Source organism: Aotus nancymaae, unplaced genomic scaffold (assembly GCF_030222135.1).
Source record: "Aotus nancymaae isolate 86718 unplaced genomic scaffold, 86718_ANA_hifiasm-v0.15.2.pri h1tg000053l, whole genome shotgun sequence".
NCBI classification, from domain to species: domain Eukaryota; kingdom Metazoa; phylum Chordata; class Mammalia; order Primates; family Aotidae; genus Aotus; species Aotus nancymaae.
The window spans coordinates 14,516,445-14,536,212 of NW_026988467.1; the positions used below are offsets into that span (position 1 = coordinate 14,516,445).

The 19,768-nt window shown below is 54.3% G+C and overlaps 1 protein-coding gene across 8 annotated transcripts in view; it reads left to right on the forward strand.

Annotated features, from left to right (window-relative positions):
• ARHGEF10L (Rho guanine nucleotide exchange factor 10 like) overlaps nt 1-18,586 on the forward strand; it is a 177,960-nt gene extending 159,374 nt beyond the window's left edge. For 7 of the 8 annotated variants that reach the window (XM_064363360.1, XM_064363357.1, XM_064363356.1 and 4 more), the window contains 3 exons: nt 8,007-8,181; nt 15,677-15,799; nt 17,565-18,323. In XM_064363360.1, coding sequence (XP_064219430.1) covers nt 8,007-8,181; nt 15,677-15,799; nt 17,565-18,097 — 831 coding nt within the window. In that variant the 3' untranslated portion in view covers nt 18,098-18,323. Of the gene's footprint in view, nt 1-8,006; nt 8,182-15,676; nt 15,800-17,564 lie in introns of all 8 variants that reach the window. The other variant, XM_012439982.3, reaches the window with a different exon arrangement.
• The last annotated feature ends 1,182 nt before the right edge of the window (nt 18,587-19,768 follow it).

Sequence of the window (19,768 nt, forward strand, 5' to 3'; positions counted from 1 at the left end):
TTCCTAAGCAGTGAGACTTTGCAGACCTCATTTAGCCTCTCAGTTTGTTTCCTCAGCTGTGAAGTGTTGATAAGAACGAGATAAAGAAAGGGAAGAGAGTTGTGCTAATTTCAGCCTCTCTCATTCCCAGTGCAGCCTTGCAGAGTGGACGTGACCCTGGGTCTGAATTCCCAGCCCTGCCCCTTGCTGGCAGGGTGGCTCTGCACAGGCCATTTCTGTGCCCTAGCTGTGTGATGAGGATGGAATGGTGGTGCCCACCTCCCAGGTGGCTGTGGGGATTAAAGGGAGGCAGAGTTGGTGAAGTGCAGGCAGGTGGTCGTGGGTGATCTCTGGGCACATGACTGTGCCTCCCATGCCAGCTCGGTGGCGACTGGGCTGGGAGTGGGTGGCACAGCCCCTCCATGCTCACACCCAGCTCTGGTGCTCAGCATTGAAGGTCTTCTGTGAGACCCTTGAAGGAGAGCATGTGAGCTTGGAGCGAGGTGCACGCCCCTGCTCCGTCCTGCCCCTGCCCATCTGGGCCACCTGGACTCGTCCCCTCTCTTTTCATAAAGTCTCTGTGAGGTGAGACACTGTACACAGTGCCCGGTCAGGCATTGGACAGTCCTGGCACACAGGGGATAGCTGGAAAGTAGAAGCCCCGCCAGCCTCCTGCCATTTCCTCAGGAGCTCGCAGCCCCTGAGAGCCCCTGCACCCAGCGAGCCTTCCAGCTCCTTGACGACATCTCAGTTCTAATGACTTTGAGTGTTGAGCTGCTCACCCTGGGAATTTATGGAAACCATGCACAGAAGCGTCACCTGGAGGCACATAAATATTGTAGGGCTGGAGGTTGGGCTGTGTCAGCACTATTTGGAGCAGTATCACTCACCTGAAACCAACTGTGTGGGCACCTGCAGCGGGCGGATGGGGGGCTGCAGGGAGGGGTGCCGTGAGTGAGGGCAGGACACATGGGTTCATCCCAGCTCACAGTGCACCAGCGCTCTCCCTCGAATCCTCACCATGCCCAGAGGCATATTCTGTTTCTGTCCCCGTGTATAGCTGACAGAGGAGACTGAGTCACTGGGTAGTGGGGGTCTGGGAGCTGGAGGACGCAGACCCAGCACCACCCCGCTGCCTGCCGGCTTTTTTTTTTTTTAATTACTTTGCCTTTTTTCCCATACCCTTTTTTTTCCTTTGAGATAGAGTTTCAATCTATCACTCAGGCTGGATTAAAGTGGCTCCATCTCAGCTCATTGCAACTTCTGCCTCCCAGGTTCAAGTGATTCTCCTGCCTCAGCCTCCCAAGTAGCTGGGATTACAGGTGCCTGCCACCATGCCAGAAAAGTTTTATAATTTTAGTAGAGATGCAGTTTCACGATGTTGGCTAGGCTGCTCTCAAACTTCTGACCTTAAGTGATCCACCCACCTCAGCCTCCCAAAGTGCTGGGATTACAGGCGAGAGCCACTGCGCCCAGTCCCCTATAACTTTTTACTTTGAAAAATGTCAAACTACAGGAAAGGTGATAGAATAATACAATAAATACATAGGTATTCTTCACCCAGTTAACTGTAAACATTTTGCCACAATCCTCTTCCATATTATACACACATATAGACATACACTCACTTTTAAAAAACGTCAGTTGCGGCTGGGTGCAGTGGCTCAGGCCTGTAATCACAGCACTTTGAGAGGCTGAGGCAGGCAGATCATGAGATCAGGAGATCGAGGCCATCCTGGCTAACACAGTGAAACCCCCTCTCTACTAAAAATACAAAAAATTAGCTGGGCGTGGTGGTGCGTACCTGTAGTCCCAGCTACTTGTGAGTCTGAGGCAGGAGAATCGCTTGAATTCGAGAGGTAGAGGTTGCAGTGAGCCAAGATGGTGCCACTGCACTCCAGCCTGGGCGACAGAGTGAGACTCCATCTCAAAAAAAAAAAACAAAAAAAGTCAATTGCAGACATCATTACCCTTTGCCCCTAGATACTTTGGCATGTCTGTCCCACATAACTGCATAGCATATCATACTTAGCAATTTAGCATCAGGGCACTGATGCTATCTAAATACTGTCCAGGTGCAGATGTTCCCAGTTGTCCCCAGAATATCCTTCAGAGCAACTCCCCCGAATGCCATCCAGGATCCAGCCTGATATCACACGCAGCCTTTGGTTTTCATGTCTCTTAAGTCTCCTTTTAATCTAGAATAATCCCTTTACTTGTTTTGTTTTCTTCATGATATCGACTTTGTTGAGAAGTCCAAGCCAGCATCTTATAGAAGTTCCCACAGTCTGGAATTGCTGGTCCTTTCCTCCCAGTGAGGTGCCAGCATTTGGCCAAGTGCTGTGGGGGTGGGGGTCAGGGGAGCACCGCACCTTCCACTACAGTCCTTGAGGAGGAAGCAAAGCAGCTGGCCCTGTCCTGATCACTTGGTTAGGGTAAGTCGGCCGGATCTCCCCATCTAAAGGTGCTGGCTTCCCTTTGTGATTACTCAGTCACCTTTGGGTGACTCTTGGAGACTGTGTGAATATTCTGTTCCTTCACAAACTTTCCCCCTGGGACTTTGTCCTCCATGGGTGATCCTTGGTGATTGCCAGTCACCATTGTGTAATTCTACCCTGCCTTCTGCGTTGACGAGTTGTCACTAGCTACAGAGATTTCCCTGACCCCACTCCACACCCTGCCTTTACTATCACTACAAATTCCTAGATTAAAAAAACGTCCAGTATGCTGTAATCCGGACCATCATTATTATTTTCGATGTTCAAATGGTCTAGAATTTGGCCAGTGGGGGCCCCTTTGTGCGGGCTCCTGGGTCCTTTGGACTCTTCCCCATCATTCTTTGAGCACTTCCTTGCTTTTCAGCTCTGTGAGAAGTTCTAGGCATTTCTCCAGGGTGCCCTGGCTAGTGTCATTGCCTCCAGGCTCTTCCAGTGGACAGGGCCAGGGAAGAACTCTCGAGTTGGAGTTCATTTTGATATCTCCAATTTAAATTTAAGATTCTAGCATCTACCCTGGTCTCTTCCATTCCACACTGGACTCTCTCCTCTCTGTGGAAACCCTGGCTCCTAATAACATCCGTGTATCTCAGCTCACTGCGTGGTTTCAGAATCCCTGTGCCCGCCCCACCACCTCCAAGCCTGCCGAGGAAGTTCAGGATTCTCTTGCAGATCGTCTCGGCCTTCAGGGGACCAGAGGTGTACCGTTGGAATGCTGCGATCTTGAGCTACTCAAACGGATTCTTTTCTACGTGGGTGTGACTGTGTTCCAATAAGGCTTCATTTACCAAAACTGGTGCAGGCTGGATGTAGCCTAAGGGGCACTGTTTGTAGACGGCTGCTCTAGTACATAATCCTAACAGCAGGGTTTCTGGTGCAGGGTGAGCACCCCCTCTTCCCGCCTGCCCCAGTAAATAGCTGTACCTGGATCATGGAAGCCGAGGGGGCAGGAAACACTGGGCCTTCCTGGTGGCTGGTGGGCAGGTGGCCTTGTTCAGGGATGAGGGGGATAGAGGCCTCTTGGCGAGTAGGATAGCCCTCCACCCCACCAACCCCATTCTTCTGGGCCTCCCAGACTAGCCAAGGGTGAGAGGACAGGTATGGAGGTACGTGGCCTGGGATTGGGGTGCTGGGTGAGCAGGGTTTCACTCTTTCCTGGTTGGGAGGAGAGCGCAGTTGAATGAGCTGACAGCCTCCCCTAGCAATGAATTCTGAGCGCTCTCAGGGTACGTGGATACTTTGTATTTGGAAAATGAAATGAACTGCGTAGCCTGCCAGCAGCAAGCCCAGTGTGCAGTGAGAGCTTCACCACTGCTCTCACCCGGGTGCCAGGCTCAGTGCCTCTGCCCCCTCTAAGGCCTGTGATGCGGCATGTCTCTCTGGCTCCACCCACTCCCTACCCTGTGGGCTCAGGGGGCTCAGGCAGGACTCCAGGCTTCTCCAGGCTCCAGGAGGGGACCAAGGAGCCCAGAGGTAACTGAGACTTGCTGGGCTGGGGCTGGGGCTGGAGATGCTCTGCCGTTCTTCCTATTCAATCCTGCCCTTTCCCCCACCTGCCTCACCCCTTTGGGCTTGACAGGTTTGCACAAGCCTTCTGCAAAGCCCTCCAGGCCTGGAGACAGACTTGTTATGCCACTGGAGAAATGAGCCTGGATTTCCACCACCGACTTCTCTTTTAATTAGATTCTGACAGCAGCACACAGGGCTGGCTGGCTGCAGATTCAGGTGCAGCTTTCTTGGTCTCAGCCTCTGGGTTTCAGCGTGCTTGGCTTTTTCGGAGGCAGGAAATGCTCCCGACCTTTTCTCAGGAGTCAGGCTGGCTGCACGCGTGTGAGCATGCAGATACTTTAGTGTGTGCATGCCTGTGCATCCATGAGCAAGGAGCTGCGTGCTTTGTTTTGGAAAAGCCTGCAGGCAAAAGCATGTTGGGTCTCACTGACTCTCCTGCTGGCCCAGCCGTTTGCCCCACTGCTCACCAACAGTAGGAGCCGAAGGGGCCCCCTTGGCCTCACTGTCCTCATCTGATTGGGGCCGATGCTGCCTCAGCTGGCTTTTCCTAGCAAGGCCTTGCGGGAGGTTTCCTTCCTCCTGGATTCCTCATCCAGGCTGGTTTGGCAAAACAAAACTATTCCTCCTGTTTCCTTGAAGAAGCATACATCTCAGGAAGAGAGAACCTAAAGGTGGGACCGCCCGGGCTGTGGGTGGCAGATACGGGTGGAAGGCTAGAGAGATGGGGACATGGTCTCTCCCCAACATCGCATGGACTATTACAGCTGACCTCATGCAAGCTGTGAGGAGGCATGGCCTCACCCCAAAATCAGAGGCTCTGAGCCTCCTGCACCTGCGCCTTCTCTGAGGAGGGAGTGGGTGGCTAAGAAAAGAGGAAGAGACCCCCTGATACCTCCAGAGCCCTTAGCCTGAGCCCCCAGTCTGAGAGGGGAGACAGTTCCCTGCCTCTGAGCATACCCAGCTTGATACAAGATTCTGTCCTTGCTCCTGGCGGGACCCCCACCCATTGGAGACACCGTGCCCCTTCCTTTGGTGAACTTTCAGTCTGCGAAGAAATACAGCTTCTGCTCTTGGGGCATCTCCCTGGTAAGGGGTGAGCTGTGCAGTAGAACCCCCGCCCCAAGAGCAGCCTGACCCTGGGGAGAGGACCCACGCTGTTGTCTCTCTCTCTTTCTCTGCCCTCCCCTACTTTGGGAAGCCTGGACTCTCCTGCTCCCCCCACCTTCCCCTGACTCCCCCTACCTTCCCCCACCTCCCCTCACCTTCCCCCGCCTCCCCCACCTTCCCCGCCTCCCCCCCCGCCTTCCCCCGCCTCCTCCGACCTTCCCCCGCCTCCCCCCGCCTCCCCCTGCCTCTCCCCACCTTCCCTTGCCTCCCCCCACCTTCCCCTGCCTCCCCCACCTTCCCCTGCCTCCCCCCACCTTCCCCTGCCTCCCCCTGCCTCCCTTGCTACTTGCAGTTCAGCTGTCAGGGGCTGACTCAGAAAAAGTTTCCTAGGACAGCTCACCGTCTTGCCCTCCTTGTCCCCACACTCTGATCAGGAATGAGCCCAGAGCTCAGTGGCTTGGCTGCCCATGGAGAACCCCGTCCGGCAAGAGCTTCCTTAACTCAGGGAGAAACCGTTTAGTAATTTGAGCTGGGAAAGGAGCTGGGGCCACCCTCCAGGGCAAAAAAAGCCAAATCCTGTTCCTCCTGCTCCACTTGCTAAGCCCATATGAGGTCTTTGGGTGCTAGACCAGGAAGCCAGCCTTCCCCACACCATTGTCAGACTGAACTTAAAAAGTAAAATTGACCCTGTCACTTACCAACTCAACGCCCTCCAGTGGGTAAATAAAATCTGAACTTTTCCCCAGGGATTCCAAGGTGGCCTGGTGCGATCTGGCCCCGCCTGCTCTGGCCTGTCCCTCCCCCGTGCCCCTGACCACGGGTCCCTCTGCTTCTCACTCCTGCACCCAGGCCTTTGCACTGCCATGCCCTCTGCCTAGAATGCTCTTCCCCCTCCTCCCAATCATCTCGGGGCCATTTCCTCCCCATCATTCAGGTCTCCCAGTAATGTCACCTCCTAGAGAGACCTTCCCTGACCGCAGTCATAATGGCTGTCAGTATTGTTTCTGTGCAGTGCGTCTCACTGTTTGATGAAATCTTCCTTTGTTTGAATTGACTCCTGCCCTGGGAACGTCTGCCCCACGAGAGTAGGTCTTGCAGTCATCACCACATTTCCAGCACTTAGACCCACACCAGGCACATAGTAGGGACTCAAGAACATCTGCTGAATAAATGAGACCCTCCTAGGCACCGGGCCTGTGCCCAGCTCTCCTCACCTGGGTCCCTGTAACCCTCATAGCAGCCTCTACTTACACATGGGGAAACTGAGGTCTGGGCCTGTAAAGGTGTCAAGGAAGTCAGATTTAATAGCAGGTTGGATCGCAAGTAAACGTCCCATCCAGGATCCTCCTGCAGTCTTGGACTTCCACCCAGGATATATTCTTTATGGAAAAAGGAGAAGACCCAGAAAACTGGAAAAGAGGAAAAGCCCCCCGCCCTGCTCCTGGAGTAAGCCTCCGAGTGCAGCTCTCCCTCCCCTGCCCCTTTCTTCCCCCAGCTTTGGATGTGGCTTTCTTTCTTTTCATTTTCTGTAGCACTAACATTTTCCTGTGTCTGTAAGTGTGAGTTTATACGCAGGGAGGACAGTGCAGAGCTGGAGCCTCCCAGTTACCTGGCTGTGCCCAAGGCCTGGGCATTTAGGTTGCTTCCAGCCTGGTGTGCCTGAGTTAGTAATATCTGAGTATTGTAGATGGAATTCAAATGTCCATCCATTCATTCTTTGATCAAGTTTTACTCTGCTGGCACTGTGCCAAGCAGGGGACAGGTGCTACAGGGCCTGAGGCACAGGCTCTGTCCTTGGAGTCCACAGTCTTATGTGGGAAGTGGCCAAGCAGAGCCACAGAATGGTGTAGGTATTCCAGGCTGGACAGCAGGACGCCGCATTCAGAAGGCAGTGGCTGCTCTGTGGGTGGGTGGGGCCTGCCTCCTGGATGGGGGACGCCACCCTGAAGCGGAGTCTTCAGATGTTGAAGGAGGACAGTTGAGGAGTCGGGGTGGGTGCCGTGCACAAGTCATGGCGAGGGCAGAGGTGCGGCTATGTGGTACGTCCTGAGCACTGGCTGGCCTGACATGTAGGGACTTCTCAAGGTAGAGCAGGAGTCGGGGCAGTGCCGGGGCCCCGAATGCTGAGCGAAGGAACTTGGACTTTCTCTTGCGGTGGATGGGAAGCCTAATCATTTGTATCTTCTCTTAAAAAAAGATTTTGTTTGTTTTAAGATCAAAATTGTACATACACTTGCAAGAAAAAAAATCAATGCACAGAATGGTTTATCCTGAAAGGCTCTTCCCCGTCCCCATCTCAGCCCTGCTTTCTAGAAGAGAATGCTTTTCACCTGTCCTGTTTTTAATCCGCCTGGCACTTTCCTCAGGACCTGAACTTGTTCCCTCTGATGCTTCTTGATGTATCACTTTTGGGACATTACCTGCTGTCTCCTCGCTGTGAAAGATGAGGATTTGGCCCATGTTACCCCCGTTCCTTCCCTGATCATTCTGTCGGTATCCGTTGTCACTTTAAATCATTTACATAAATCTCACCTACTTTTGTGATTTTCGGCTCTATCTTTCCCTTCTGTAAGGTGAAGCTCTGAGGAGTCACTGGACTGTACCTGGTCCTGTCAACTCGTGAGTGAGTGTGTACACGTCTTTCTGTCCTCACTCAGTGACATCATGCTGGTGGTTTGCAACTGGCCACATTAGAATATTTACACTGGAAACTGTCAAACCCTGCAGACCAGGATTCCCGGCCAGTTGTTAAACTTTGGCCAACACAGCACAGCTGGGCTTCTAAGGTTCCCTCCCAGCCCTGAGTAGCTTGTGCTTTTGAAGAATGTGAAAATGTCTGGCCCAGGGGTTGGGGCTTGCTGGAAGACTCAGCTGGCAGGCCCAGCCAGCACTGACACCCCTCCCTTTGTGCCACAGCAAAGCTTCGAGGCGCACCAGGACGAGGCGGTGAGCGTGACGCACATGGTGAAGGCGGGCAGTGGCGTCTGGATGGCCTTCTCCTCCGGCACCTCCATCCGCCTCTTCCACACCGAGACCCTGGAGCATCTGCAAGAGATCAATATCGCCACCAGGACCACCTTCCTCCTGCCAGGTTAGGCTGCCGCGGGAAGGGTGGGAACTGACAGTCATGGAGCACCTTCCACAGCCAGGCAGCAGTGCGACCTGGGCAGCCCATCCCATTTTCCCTTGCCAGACCTGAAAACTGGGGTTTTAAGGTGGGGCACTCCCCAGGAAGTGGTGGGGCTGGGATTCACACCTAAGACTGTCATCTCAAAGCCCCCTCTTGTCACTGTGCCCAGCTACCACATCACAGCAGCCTGGGGCGCTCAGGAAGTGGCCCCCAGCCCAGGGGACCCCCCAAAATCAGGCAGCTCCTAAGGAAAGGCCACGCTGGCAGGAACCCAGGCCTTTCTGCACTGTCCCACTCCCCAGGTTGACCAAACACCCGATTCTGCCCCAGAGCCCCTGTAGGATGAGGTGAAGGGAAAGTGAGAAGGCCAACGGTGGGTCTCCATCCCTAGAGTTTTTCTAAGAAAGGCAAATGTCTCTCTTGGCCTCCTGGTCCGTGGGTTTGGATGGCATCCGCTGTGGCTGGGGCCCCTCCTGCATGGCTTTTGTAGATGAGGTGGACAGGATTGATGGTGGAGGGGAATGGCAGCAAAGAATTAAGACTGGAGCTCACCTAATGCAGCTGCCCAAGGCCTCCATGGAGTTGGCTCTCAGCCCCTCCTTACCATCTGCTGCCCAAGATGCAGGACCATGCCCATTTTCACCCTAGCTGGCTTTAGAGCAGCCCACGGGGCCAGCAGGCATCAGCTAACCTTGCTTCCCTCCTCGGCCCAGCTTCCCCTAGAGAGACTGACCTGCGGCCACTGTGGGAGGGCGCAGTGGCTCTGTCTTGTCCCAGTGCCCCAGGCAGGGCTGGGTGCAGCAGCTGGGAGAGCCAAAGGGCCCTGGGGCCAGGGAAACACAGCCCGAGTGGCAGGCAGGGGCCTGGAGCTGATTGTCACAGGACCTGGCAGATGGGCCATGGCAGAGTCTGAGGGGAGCTGTGCACCCAGCAGGTTTGAGCGTCCTGTCTTATGAGGCCACTGTGAGGGCAGGCATATTCGTGAGCCTTGGGGACCTCTGCCTACCCTTGGGGCCTGGTCCCTCACTCCAGCTTGAGGGGCTAGAAATCACCCTGGTTTCTGCTTCCCCCGGCCAGTCACCATGGTCCTTGAGTCTGAACTGGTCGCACGGGGGTGGTGGTTACTAACAATGCAGTCCACGGCAGTCACAACAGTGGAATAAGTGCCACCCTGCCCGGGCCCGAGGTGATGAGGCCCCAAGTGCTTATGGACAGGATATCATTCACCCTAACCCCATGTGCTGGGGATCATCCCCATGTTACAGATGGTGACACCGAGATTGGTTTCAGCAGGCCAGGCATCCCGCCCTTGGTCTTGCAGTAGGCCAGAGGCAGAACCACAAGTCACATCAGGCTGGACTCAGTTCAGCGTCCTACTGTGTGTAGTGGGAAAGGAGACTTGGCTTGAGGCCGGGCTTGGCCACCGTGTAGTACCAGACAAGCCCCTTAATCTCCCGGGGCCCCTCATCCCTCTGTAAGATGGGATGTAGTTCCCAGCTTGGGGACTGTCATGAGCATAAATGCTGCCAGGGCTGGGAAGGTGGCTGTCCTGGGCTGGCAGGGTGGCAGTTGCCCAATGAGACTGAACCCTTTTCTGACGTTCTCCTGGGGTGTGTGAGAGGCTTGGTGGGACCTGTGTTTGGGCTGCCTCCTTCCCACTCCCTCTCTTCCTCCATTCCTCCCCTCCTCCCTCCTTCCTCCCCTCCTTTCTCCTTCCTTCCCTCCTCCCTCCTTCCTCCCCTCCTCCCTCCTTCCTCCCCTCCTCTCTCCTTCCTCCCCTCCTCCCTCCTTCCTCCCCTCCTTTCTCCTTCCTTCCCTCCTCCCTCCTTCCTCCTCTCCTCTCTCCTTCCTTCCCTCCTCCCTCCTTCCTCCCCCCTCCCTCCTTCCTCCCTTTCTTATTTCATAGTATTTTGCCATCATACAAGTTCAATCCATTTTAACTACGATAAAAATGTCTCTGTATCACGAAACTATCTCCACATTTCCTCTGATAGCTAAATTATTTCAAGTTAGTGGAACAATGAAGAAATGGATAATCTTATTGGGCTTTAAAAAAATCTTTGGAATCTCATGTCGGTGAAGAGGAGAGTGAGAGAATGTCAAGCTGATCAGGTGGTGGGAGGCAGGATGTGTGACAGACCCTGCTGTGGTTAGAACAGCCGATCCTGCCTGGACGACCTGACTTTACTGAGTTTCACTCTCGCGTTCACGTCCGTTGTGTTACTCACTCTTTGCAGTTACCCTTTAAGGAAGGGAGGGCATTTGTTGTTACGATGATGATTTGAGGGCCAGGTGAACTGGGGCTCAGGAGGTGAAATGACTGATCTGCCATCTCAGTGCTGACAAAGACAGAGCCAGGAGCATCCCCACGGGCTCTTGTACAATGAAGGGCTGAGATAGGAGTCAGCTTGGCCATGCTGGGTGGGGTACACTAGAGCCTGGAGTCAGAATTCCCCCTGGAATCCCTGCCCCCCTGCCTTCCAGCTCTGACTGGGAGCACACAGAGCACCTGCCTCCCACCCTCGGTCTCCACCCCCCAGGGCAGGTGTGGGTGTGACATGAGACGGCATGAGGACAGTGCCCACAGTTCCTGTCTCAAGCCAGTGGCAGTCCGTGGTGGTGACATTTGCCATCATCGTCCTAGTCATCGTCTTTACTTCATCCCCACCATATGTCTCCCATGAGGGCTCCTCGCCCACCCTAAGACCTCCCAGGTCCGTGCCATCCCCCTTGCGTCAGCTGCATCGGGGCAGGCAGAGGTGATCTCTCTCTTGCAGACCCACCTGAGGCTGACCCCTGGAGAGGGCTGGGTGTAGGCTGAGGTTCCAGAGTATGGGGTTTCCTGAAGGTTCCCTCCGTTCCTCAGGACTGAACTTTCCTAATCAGCAACCCTGGGGAGCCTGGGGCCCTGCTGGGCTGGGTCTTGCTGACCCCTCATATCTGAGAGTGGCTCCCTGAGCTCCAAGCCCCAGGCAGCCCCAGCCACTGTGCTGGGGACCAGAGTGTGGGGGGCAGCTTCAGACCCACCCCACGTTGTTCCTTCGCAGAAGCATAGCACAGCAGGATTCTTAAATTCTTTATTAGAGATATTTTAAAAAGGCTTTTAAGTATTTTTTTCTTCCCCCACACCACCAAATGAAATAATTGCATAATTAGTAATAAATTTGTTCCTCTGCTAAGTGTGGATTTTTTTAAGGGTGTGTTAAAAATTTATCATGCTTCCTTCCCCTGACCCCTTTCTTCCACTCGAATACCCGACTGGTATTAATGCATTTTTTAACCTAAACTCCCCCCTCCTTTTAACTAGACAGGTCATTAATAAAATGTTCTCTGAGAGCCTAAGCTTTTTAAAGTTGTATATCTCCAGATAGATGGCTTGGGTGAGTTGAACACTGCTGCATTAAGTCTCTGTGATAAAATATTTATTCACCATTAGAAATTTTTTTCTTTTGGACTGTTTGTGAAGTGTCTTGCTCTTTTCCTCGAGGCGGAGGGGGAGGAGGAAAGGCCCCAGAATGAGATCTGCAGATGAAGTCATTTCTCAATTCCGGCATCTCTTTCAGTTTCTTGCTTGCCTTCCTCTCATTTGTCGGTTTCCCTGTCCAGCAGGGGCCGGGAGGATGCAGGGGCTTCGGGAAATGGTCTCCTGCCGGTCTCCATGCCCTGGGGGGCTTGGAGACGGAGGTGATGAGGCATGTGGAGTGAAAAATTCACCACCCTCCCCTCTCTTGGCTTTATTGTTCTTGTGGGTTTATGGCTCTGATGGAGCTGATCTTAAGACATTAGCGTCTAGATCCTTTTAATAATCATAAACATTATCCTAATAGCCTCTATTTATTGATTGTATACTATGGGCTAAGAGCTGTGCTCAGCTGTGTGTCGATATTATATGTGTACATGTGCGTGTGTATATTTAACATTTCTAATAATTATAAAATTGAGCAAGGTAGGTTTGTAGTACTCATTGATGGATGAGAGAAGTGATTTGTCCAAGTTTTCTCCTTTCCTTCATCTATCCATCCATCCATCCATCTATCCATCCATCAGTCTGTCTATCCATCTGTTCATCCATTCATCCATCTATCCATCCATCCATCCATCCATCCGTCTGTCCATCCGTCCGTCCATCCGTCTATCTGTCTGTCCATCCGTCTGTCCATCCATCCATCCGTCCATCCATCCATCCATCCATCCATCCATCCATCCATTTATTTATTCATACACTCACAGATACTTCTTGAGAGTCTACCATAAGCCAAGGTACTTGGCCAGGAGTTGGGGAGTCAACCGTGAATACACAGATAAGCCACTGCCCTCACAAAGCTTGCAATAAATAAACCAATAGCAAAATAAGGTCATCACAGATCTTTACCAGGTGTTGAGGAAAGCAGCTCTCGGCCTGACGTCCCATGTTGGCTGGTTCAGGAGGGCTGGGGGCCTGGCCCTGGACTGGAAGCTTGCCATCATAGTTCTGAGCCTTCACTTTTGGAATGGATGTAGGTGTGGGACATAGTCCCAGCTCCACAGACACCCAGATACTGTTTGTGAAGTCACTAGTGGGCTTTTTCTTCAGCGTGGTTTGCACTTCCACATTGAATGGACACTATGAATGTGATTTGTTTGAGTTTGCATCATGTTGCCAGCCTCGAATCCCACTGCCTGCTCCATAGCTCCACTTGGGTGTCTAATACATGTCTCAGACCACACATCCAGCCAGGAGCTCTGGGCTTCAACACCCAAACCTGCTCCTTTGCCATCCCAGGCCATGGCACTGCGGTGCACCCATCTGCTCCAGGCAGAGCAGCCTCAGCGCCATTCTGGGTTCCTTCCTCCACCCGTCCCTGCTGCCCTCTCCCAGCAGCTGTGTCGTTCTGCTCCAAATATGTCTCAAACAGCTTGGCCTCTCCTCACCTCACTGCCAACACCGAGTCTCGGCCGCCACCCTTCCTGCCTGGGCAGCTGCAGGAGCCCTTGCTGGCCTCCTTGTGCCTCCTACTCCCACCCTCCACAACTGCAGCTAGAACGTTCCACTCAAATCGGGTCACGCTACTCCCCTGCCTGGACCTTCCAGTAGCTTTTCACAGCAGCCAGAATGAAGAACCCCAGTCCTGTCCCCGACCCATCCCCTCTTCTTACCCTCTGGAATGTGCCTCCTGTGGCCCAGCTGCACTTGACTTCAGTCTGCTCCACAGACTGGCTGAGTTCATGCCTGCCACAGGGCCTTTGCACGCCCTGTCTCCTGGGTCTTGGCTCAGTTCTTGGTGTGGCCACTTCCTCCTTGTCTCCTGGATTTCAGTCTCACGCCTGCCTCCTCATCCTTCCAGGAGGCAGAGGGAGGCATGAAGACCCAGGAACGCTCACTGGCTCTGCTCCGCTTGTCCTGCTTTGATCCTCTGCCTGACGTTTACATCCCTTGTTTCTGTTTTTGTTTCCCACATCTCCTCTCTATGTCTCTGTGTCAAATACAGTAGCCATTATTACAATGAAAGAAAATAAGACATTTGGTCCCTCTGTGCCACTAGCTATATTTCCAGTGCTTGGAAGCCACATGTGGCTGATGGCTGTCAAATTGGACAGCATAGTAGGGAACATGTCCATCATCAAAGAAAGTTCTAGAGTGTCTGCTCCTTAAGACAGGGACACTGTGTACATGGTCCCAGCTGTACCCCCAGCCCTGAGTGTGGGGTCTGGCACCCAGCAGGCACCTGGGAGGTAAATGAATGGATGGGTGATGGGATGGCACACTGTGTTAGGCAGTGCCGGGTGTACCCCAAGTCGGTAACCTCCCGTTTGGGGTGAGAGAGCCACGCCCTTTCTCTCTGTGTCTGCGCTGCAGAGGAGGCGCATACGCCCACGTGTATGGAGGTGAAGTGACAGGCGCAAGAGTGGAGAGGCGATGGAAGCGCTGGGCGGTGGCGAGCAGCAGACCTCAGCTCCACCCCACCGTGCACTCGCCAGCTGGGGGGCCTCTTTGAGCCTTCACATCCACTGCTAAAATGGGGCCAGCATTTGCGTCTTGCAGATGCCTTGGCTGTTGCAAGGCTTGTGTCAGATCAGAGCAGGTACACAAGTGCTTTGGAAACTCCAAAGCTGTGTTTTTTCAAGTGTGATCCATGGACCAGAAGTGTCAGAAAGTGGGAACTTTCTAGAATGCAGCCTAAGCCTCTCCCAGAGGGCAGCGAGATTAGGGTGAGAAGGAGACAGCCCTGTGGAAAGGCAGGTGCCCAGTGAAGCCCAGGGGAGTGTGGCAAAGCCGTCCGCCCTGTGTGTGATGTGGTGGGGGGGTCTGTCCCTGCATCTGCAGCCTGTACCCCACGCCCCTCAGACCCTCGTAGGCGGGCCTCCTGCCCCTGCACTCCCTCCTCTCCCTCTTGCCCATTCCCATTGCTCAGAATCATTGGCAACAGCACAGCAGCAGTGATGACAGCAGGTAGTGCCCATTGTGCCATGTGCGGGCACAGGGTTGTTTTACATTCATTTAACCCAATGGAGAGTATCTGTGTATCTAAACATCGAAAAGGAACAGTAAATACACGGAAATATGGTCGTATAGGACTGCCATCGTATACATGGTCTGTTGACCTTTTACAAGTGAGGACACCGTGGCCCAGAGGAGTTTAGGACAGGCCATGGGTCACGTAGCTGGAGAGTGGCAGAGCTAAGGTGTGAGCCCTGTGCCTGGCTCTGGAGCCCTGTTCTCGGCCACTGTGCCAGGCAGCCCACAGCCGGCATCCTCTTTGTCAGGAGCAGGGGAGCCCCACACCACACCCTCCCTGACATTGCCATTCTTGCTAAAATGAAGAGACAACACTGAGGGGAGAGCTGAAAACAACGCATCTGGACTGGCATCAGAAACAGGCTGCTTCCCACCAGAGAGTTTTCTGCTTCCCTCTCGGGCCGGGGCCTGCAGGTGTGCTGTGAGCTCATCCGAAGAAGCACCCACATGGGCAGGCCCTGAGGGGCTGCAGCAGATTCACTTTGATGCCTCGCAAGCCCCAAATGGCCCTTCTCATGCCTCCCGTCTGCACCAACACCGATGGAAAGCTTGCACCTTCCCAGTCTTCCCTGGGTTTGCCCGCAGCTGGCCAGCTGGATCCCTGCATGGGTCACCCTTGGACAATCCTTTGTGCCAGATGAACTGGCTGCCGTATATTCAGAGCGGACACAGACCAGGCACTTTGCCCATGGTGTTCCCCCAGTGCATCCGCATGGCAGCCCCACTTTACACAGGAGGAAACTGAGGCTGGTTAGAGGGAGCACTCAGCTGGGGGACCTCATGGCCAGACCCCAGGCAGGTCAGCCCCCAAAGTCACAGCTCTTACCTACTCCACCATTCCAGCTTCTTGCTGGTTTCAAGGGAGGAGCCCACTGTGCCATGCCCTCACCTCGTGGTGGTGCCCAGAGTCCATGCTGTCTCTCCAGGAAGGCACTACTCAGCCGGCCTCTCTTTCTGCAGGCCAGAAGAACTTGTGTGTCACCAGCCTCCTGATCTGCCAGGGTCTGCTCTGGGTGGGCACTGACCAGGGTGTCATCGTCCTGCTGCCCGTGCCTCGGCTGGAAGGCATCCCCAAGATCACAGGTGAGGTGCTGAGAGCCGTTGTTGGCAGGGCCCGGGGGTCAGCTGCAGGTGGCTGGTGGGGCTCGGTGGGGAGGGTGTGTTATGCTCTTATTGGTATGAGGATGGGGTTCCAGTGTCCAGCTTCCTGTCATCTCAGGTGGCATGGTGGCCAGTGGAACTGAATCATCCCAGCCCCACAGTCTCCCCGCTTCTTTCTGAGTCTCAGTTTCCAAATCTGGCAGATGGACACAAGAGTGGCTTGAGGATTGGCCGAGGCACCTGCCTAATGGCAGGGGCTCCACTGGCCCATTCTGCTCCTTCCCATAGCAGTTTCAAAATGTCCAGGCTCCAGAGGGAGAAATAACTGAGTGCTTCTGGGGCCAGGCCTGGCTGCCTCAGGGGTCCATGTGCAAATACATGTGTTCACATAGATCAGATGAAGGAAGAGCTGCAGAATCAGATAGACCTGCTCCTGGGACTGGGGACACAGAGACTGGGGTGAGCAGCTCCCCAGGCATGAATTCAGGAGGGATTCCCAGTGAGGAGCTCAAGCCAGGCCTGGAAGGAAGAGTTGCAGAATCAGGTAGACGGGAATGGCTTTTCAGGGAAAGGCAATGGGTTGGGCAAAGCTCTGACCTGTGCCATGGGGCCCAGGAGAACAAGGCAGGATCAGAGAAGACCCCCGACAATTGGATGCCTGGAGCCCCAGGACCCTCTCTGCCTCTGCCCCGAGAATTATGACTGTGGTCCCTTCCAGCAAGGAAGCAGGGCCGACAGGAAACCCTGGAGGTAGGCTGGCTCCCTACTTAGACCTCAAGTCCGTCTGCTAAAGAAGAGCTGTTTTGGCTGGGCAAGGTGTCTCATGCCTATAATCCCAGCACTGTGGGAGGCCGAGGCGGGTGAATCACCTGAGCTCAGAAGTTCAGGACCAGCCTGGGCAACACAATGAAACCCGGTCTCTACTAAAAAAATACAAAAAAAAAAAAAAAATTAGCTTGGTGTGGCAGTGTGTGCCTATAATCCCAGTTACTCGGGAGGCTGAGGCAGGAGAATTGCTTCAGCCTGGGAAGCAGAGGTTGCAGTGAGCTGAGATTGCACCGTTGCACTCCAGCTTGGGTGACAGAGTGAGACTCGGTCTCAAGAAGAAAAAAAAAGAAGAGTTGTTCCTAAATTCTGAGATTTTCTATTTTCAAGATTTCATCAAATAGGGCATTTTTGTTCATCCAGGGGACATTTGTGGAGGACCCATTTCCAGGTAGAATCCTGGGATATGGGGATGAATTGTGCAGAGACCCTGCTCTCCATGAGCTGACGGTCTTCTGGGGGTCATCATAGCCCTGGTGGCAGGTGCTGGGATGGGGGTGTTCTGGGGCTGGGGACACAGAGACTGGGGCGAGCAGCTCCCCATGGCTGTGACGGAGGGATTCACAGTGAGGAGCTTGAGTCAGGCCTGGAAGGAAGAGTTGCAGAATCAGGTAGACGGGAAAGGCTTTCTAGGTAGGGGCAGCGGCTTGGGTAAAGGCTCGGACATGAGGAAATTCTTGGAATTTCACACTGAGGCTCCCCCGTGTGGTGTATAAGGCTGCTTCTGTTCCACTCCCCAAGGAAGCTGTGCCAGAGCACAGGATAGCCAGACCTGTGAGCTTCTGGGAGGGGAGTGCCAACATAGACGGAAGTGACCCCCCTAAAATACCCACCCAGAAAGTTCTCCAGGAGAAAGACTTGGGCGCCTCCCTTAATACATTGGGCCTTTGGGCCCCTTTCTGCCCTGCCCCATTTTCCGCAGGGAAAGGCATGGTCTCACTCAACGGGCACTGTGGGCCTGTGGCCTTCCTGGCTGTGGCTACCAGCATCCTGGCCCCCGACATCCTGCGGAGCGACCAGGAGGAGGCTGAGGGGCCTCCGGCCGAGGAGGACAAGCCAGACGGGCCGGTGCACGAGCCCATGCCTGACAGCCACATGGGCCGAGAGCTGACCCGCAAGAAAGGCATCCTCCTGCAGTACCGCCTGCGCTCCACCGCGCACCTGCCCGGCCCGCTGCTCTCCATGCGGGAGCCGGCGCCCGCCGACGGTGCAGCCCTGGAGCACAGCGAGGAGGACGGCTCCATCTACGAGATGGCTGACGACCCCGATGTCTGGGTGCGTAGCCGGCCCTGTGCCCGCGACGCCCACCGCAAGGAGATTTGCTCCGTGGCCATCATCTCCGGCGGGCAGGGCTACCGCAACTTTGGCAGCACGCTGGGCAGCAGTGGGAGGCCGGCCCCGTGTGGGGAGACGGACAGCACCCTCCTCATCTGGCAGGTGCCCTTGATGCTATAGCCTCCCCTCTCCCTGCAGAGGGCCCAGCTGCAGGCCTGACCGAGGCCATGCCCGCTCTCGTGCTGTAGGGACCTGCGAGGGACCTGTGGACGGGCCTGGATTCTCCAGAAACTACTTGGGCAGAGCAAAGAAAAACCTCTTATTTTTAGGAAAAATTGTTTTCAGAGTGTTTTGGGGAGGAGCTTTAGGGTCTGGGGAGAGGGCGGACACGTCTGGAGGAAATGGCCTTCTTTTTAAAAGCAAAAAACACAACACCTCACAACTGCCTGGCAAGCCCAGCACCACTTGTTTGGGCCCTAGCGGGGCTCCAAGGCAGCCACGCGCCCCTCCTGGAAGGGTGTGTGCGTGTGAGTGTGTGCGAGTGTGTGGGCTGGTGTGTGAATATCTATAAATACGTATATATGCTGTATATTATATGTGTATAAATAAAGTCTGTACATATTGGAACTCTGGGAGATGCTGGAATAAAAGACATGGGTTACATCCGGACTTGGATTGAGATTTTGTTGTGGTTTTTTAAAGACATGATAGGAAAGAGACAGAGAGAGCAGCTATTGGTAGAGAGGGGTTATTCGGGACCCAGGAGCCACTCAGGCTTGGCGGGAGGGTGGTCGGCTCTAGAACCTCACAGTCCAATCAGGTCCCCATTACCCACAGGTGGATAATTAATTTTCCTATGAATGACAATGAAATCAAACATTCAGTCTCTCAGTCACCGCAGCCCCATTTCAGATGTGGCTTGAGTGGTGGGTGGTGAAGGATGAGACGGCACAGATATGACCATTTCCAACGTAGAAGAAAGCTCGCTTCTGCTCCAGGAGAGGCTTTGGGAGCTTCTTTTCTGAATATTTTTTTGGAAAAAAGACTGGGTCACCCCAGCTCTAGAACAGCATGGGGGCAGAAGGCTTTGGTGTCTAACAGTGTGAGCCAGCAGGGAGGGGAAGAAGAGAGGCCTCTCAGCAGGCTGGCAGCCACGTCCCAGGACCTGGAGTCAGAGGGAGGACCGGGCAGGTTTCAGGTGAGGTCCGTCCACAGCAGGAGCAGAGCCCGGCTGCAGGTGGGACGGGAGGGTGGGGCTGCCTCTGGCCCTGGCTCCTCTCTTCTGGCTCAGTTCATCCTTAGATTGTTAGAGCTGCCTGCAGGGAAGAAAATCAAAGCCAAAAGCCACCACCCAAAAGAGAAGTGTTTCCTCCGTTTTCCCACCCTCTACCTCTCTGTTCTGTCTACCTACCACCCACCGGTGCTTGCATTGTTCTAGGAAGTTCTAGGAACCCAGTGGAAAAGCCACCAAGGAGTGACATTCCAGCTGGGTTCTAACCTCCTCATAGGTTCTCACTCAGTAGAGAAGTCATTCATTCACTTGTTTTGCAAATCCCTTGTGTTCCTACTACTTGCCAGGCTCTGTGCTACATGGACAAGACCACAGCCATCCATGCCCCAGGAAGTGCATGATGCAGTGGGGAGGGCAGGAGTAAATACCAGCAAGTGAGGGCTTGGGGAGATCGAGGGTGATGTGGAGGAGGAAGGGGGAAAGAGGAGGAAGGGCCTGTGCTCAGGCGGAGGGTAGATAGAGGTTGGCTATTCCCAGAGGGCAGGTGGCCAGTGTGGGTCCCCAGGAAGGGGAGAAAGGAAGCTGTGTACAGAGGAACCAGTACACCTGACGGTCTGGCT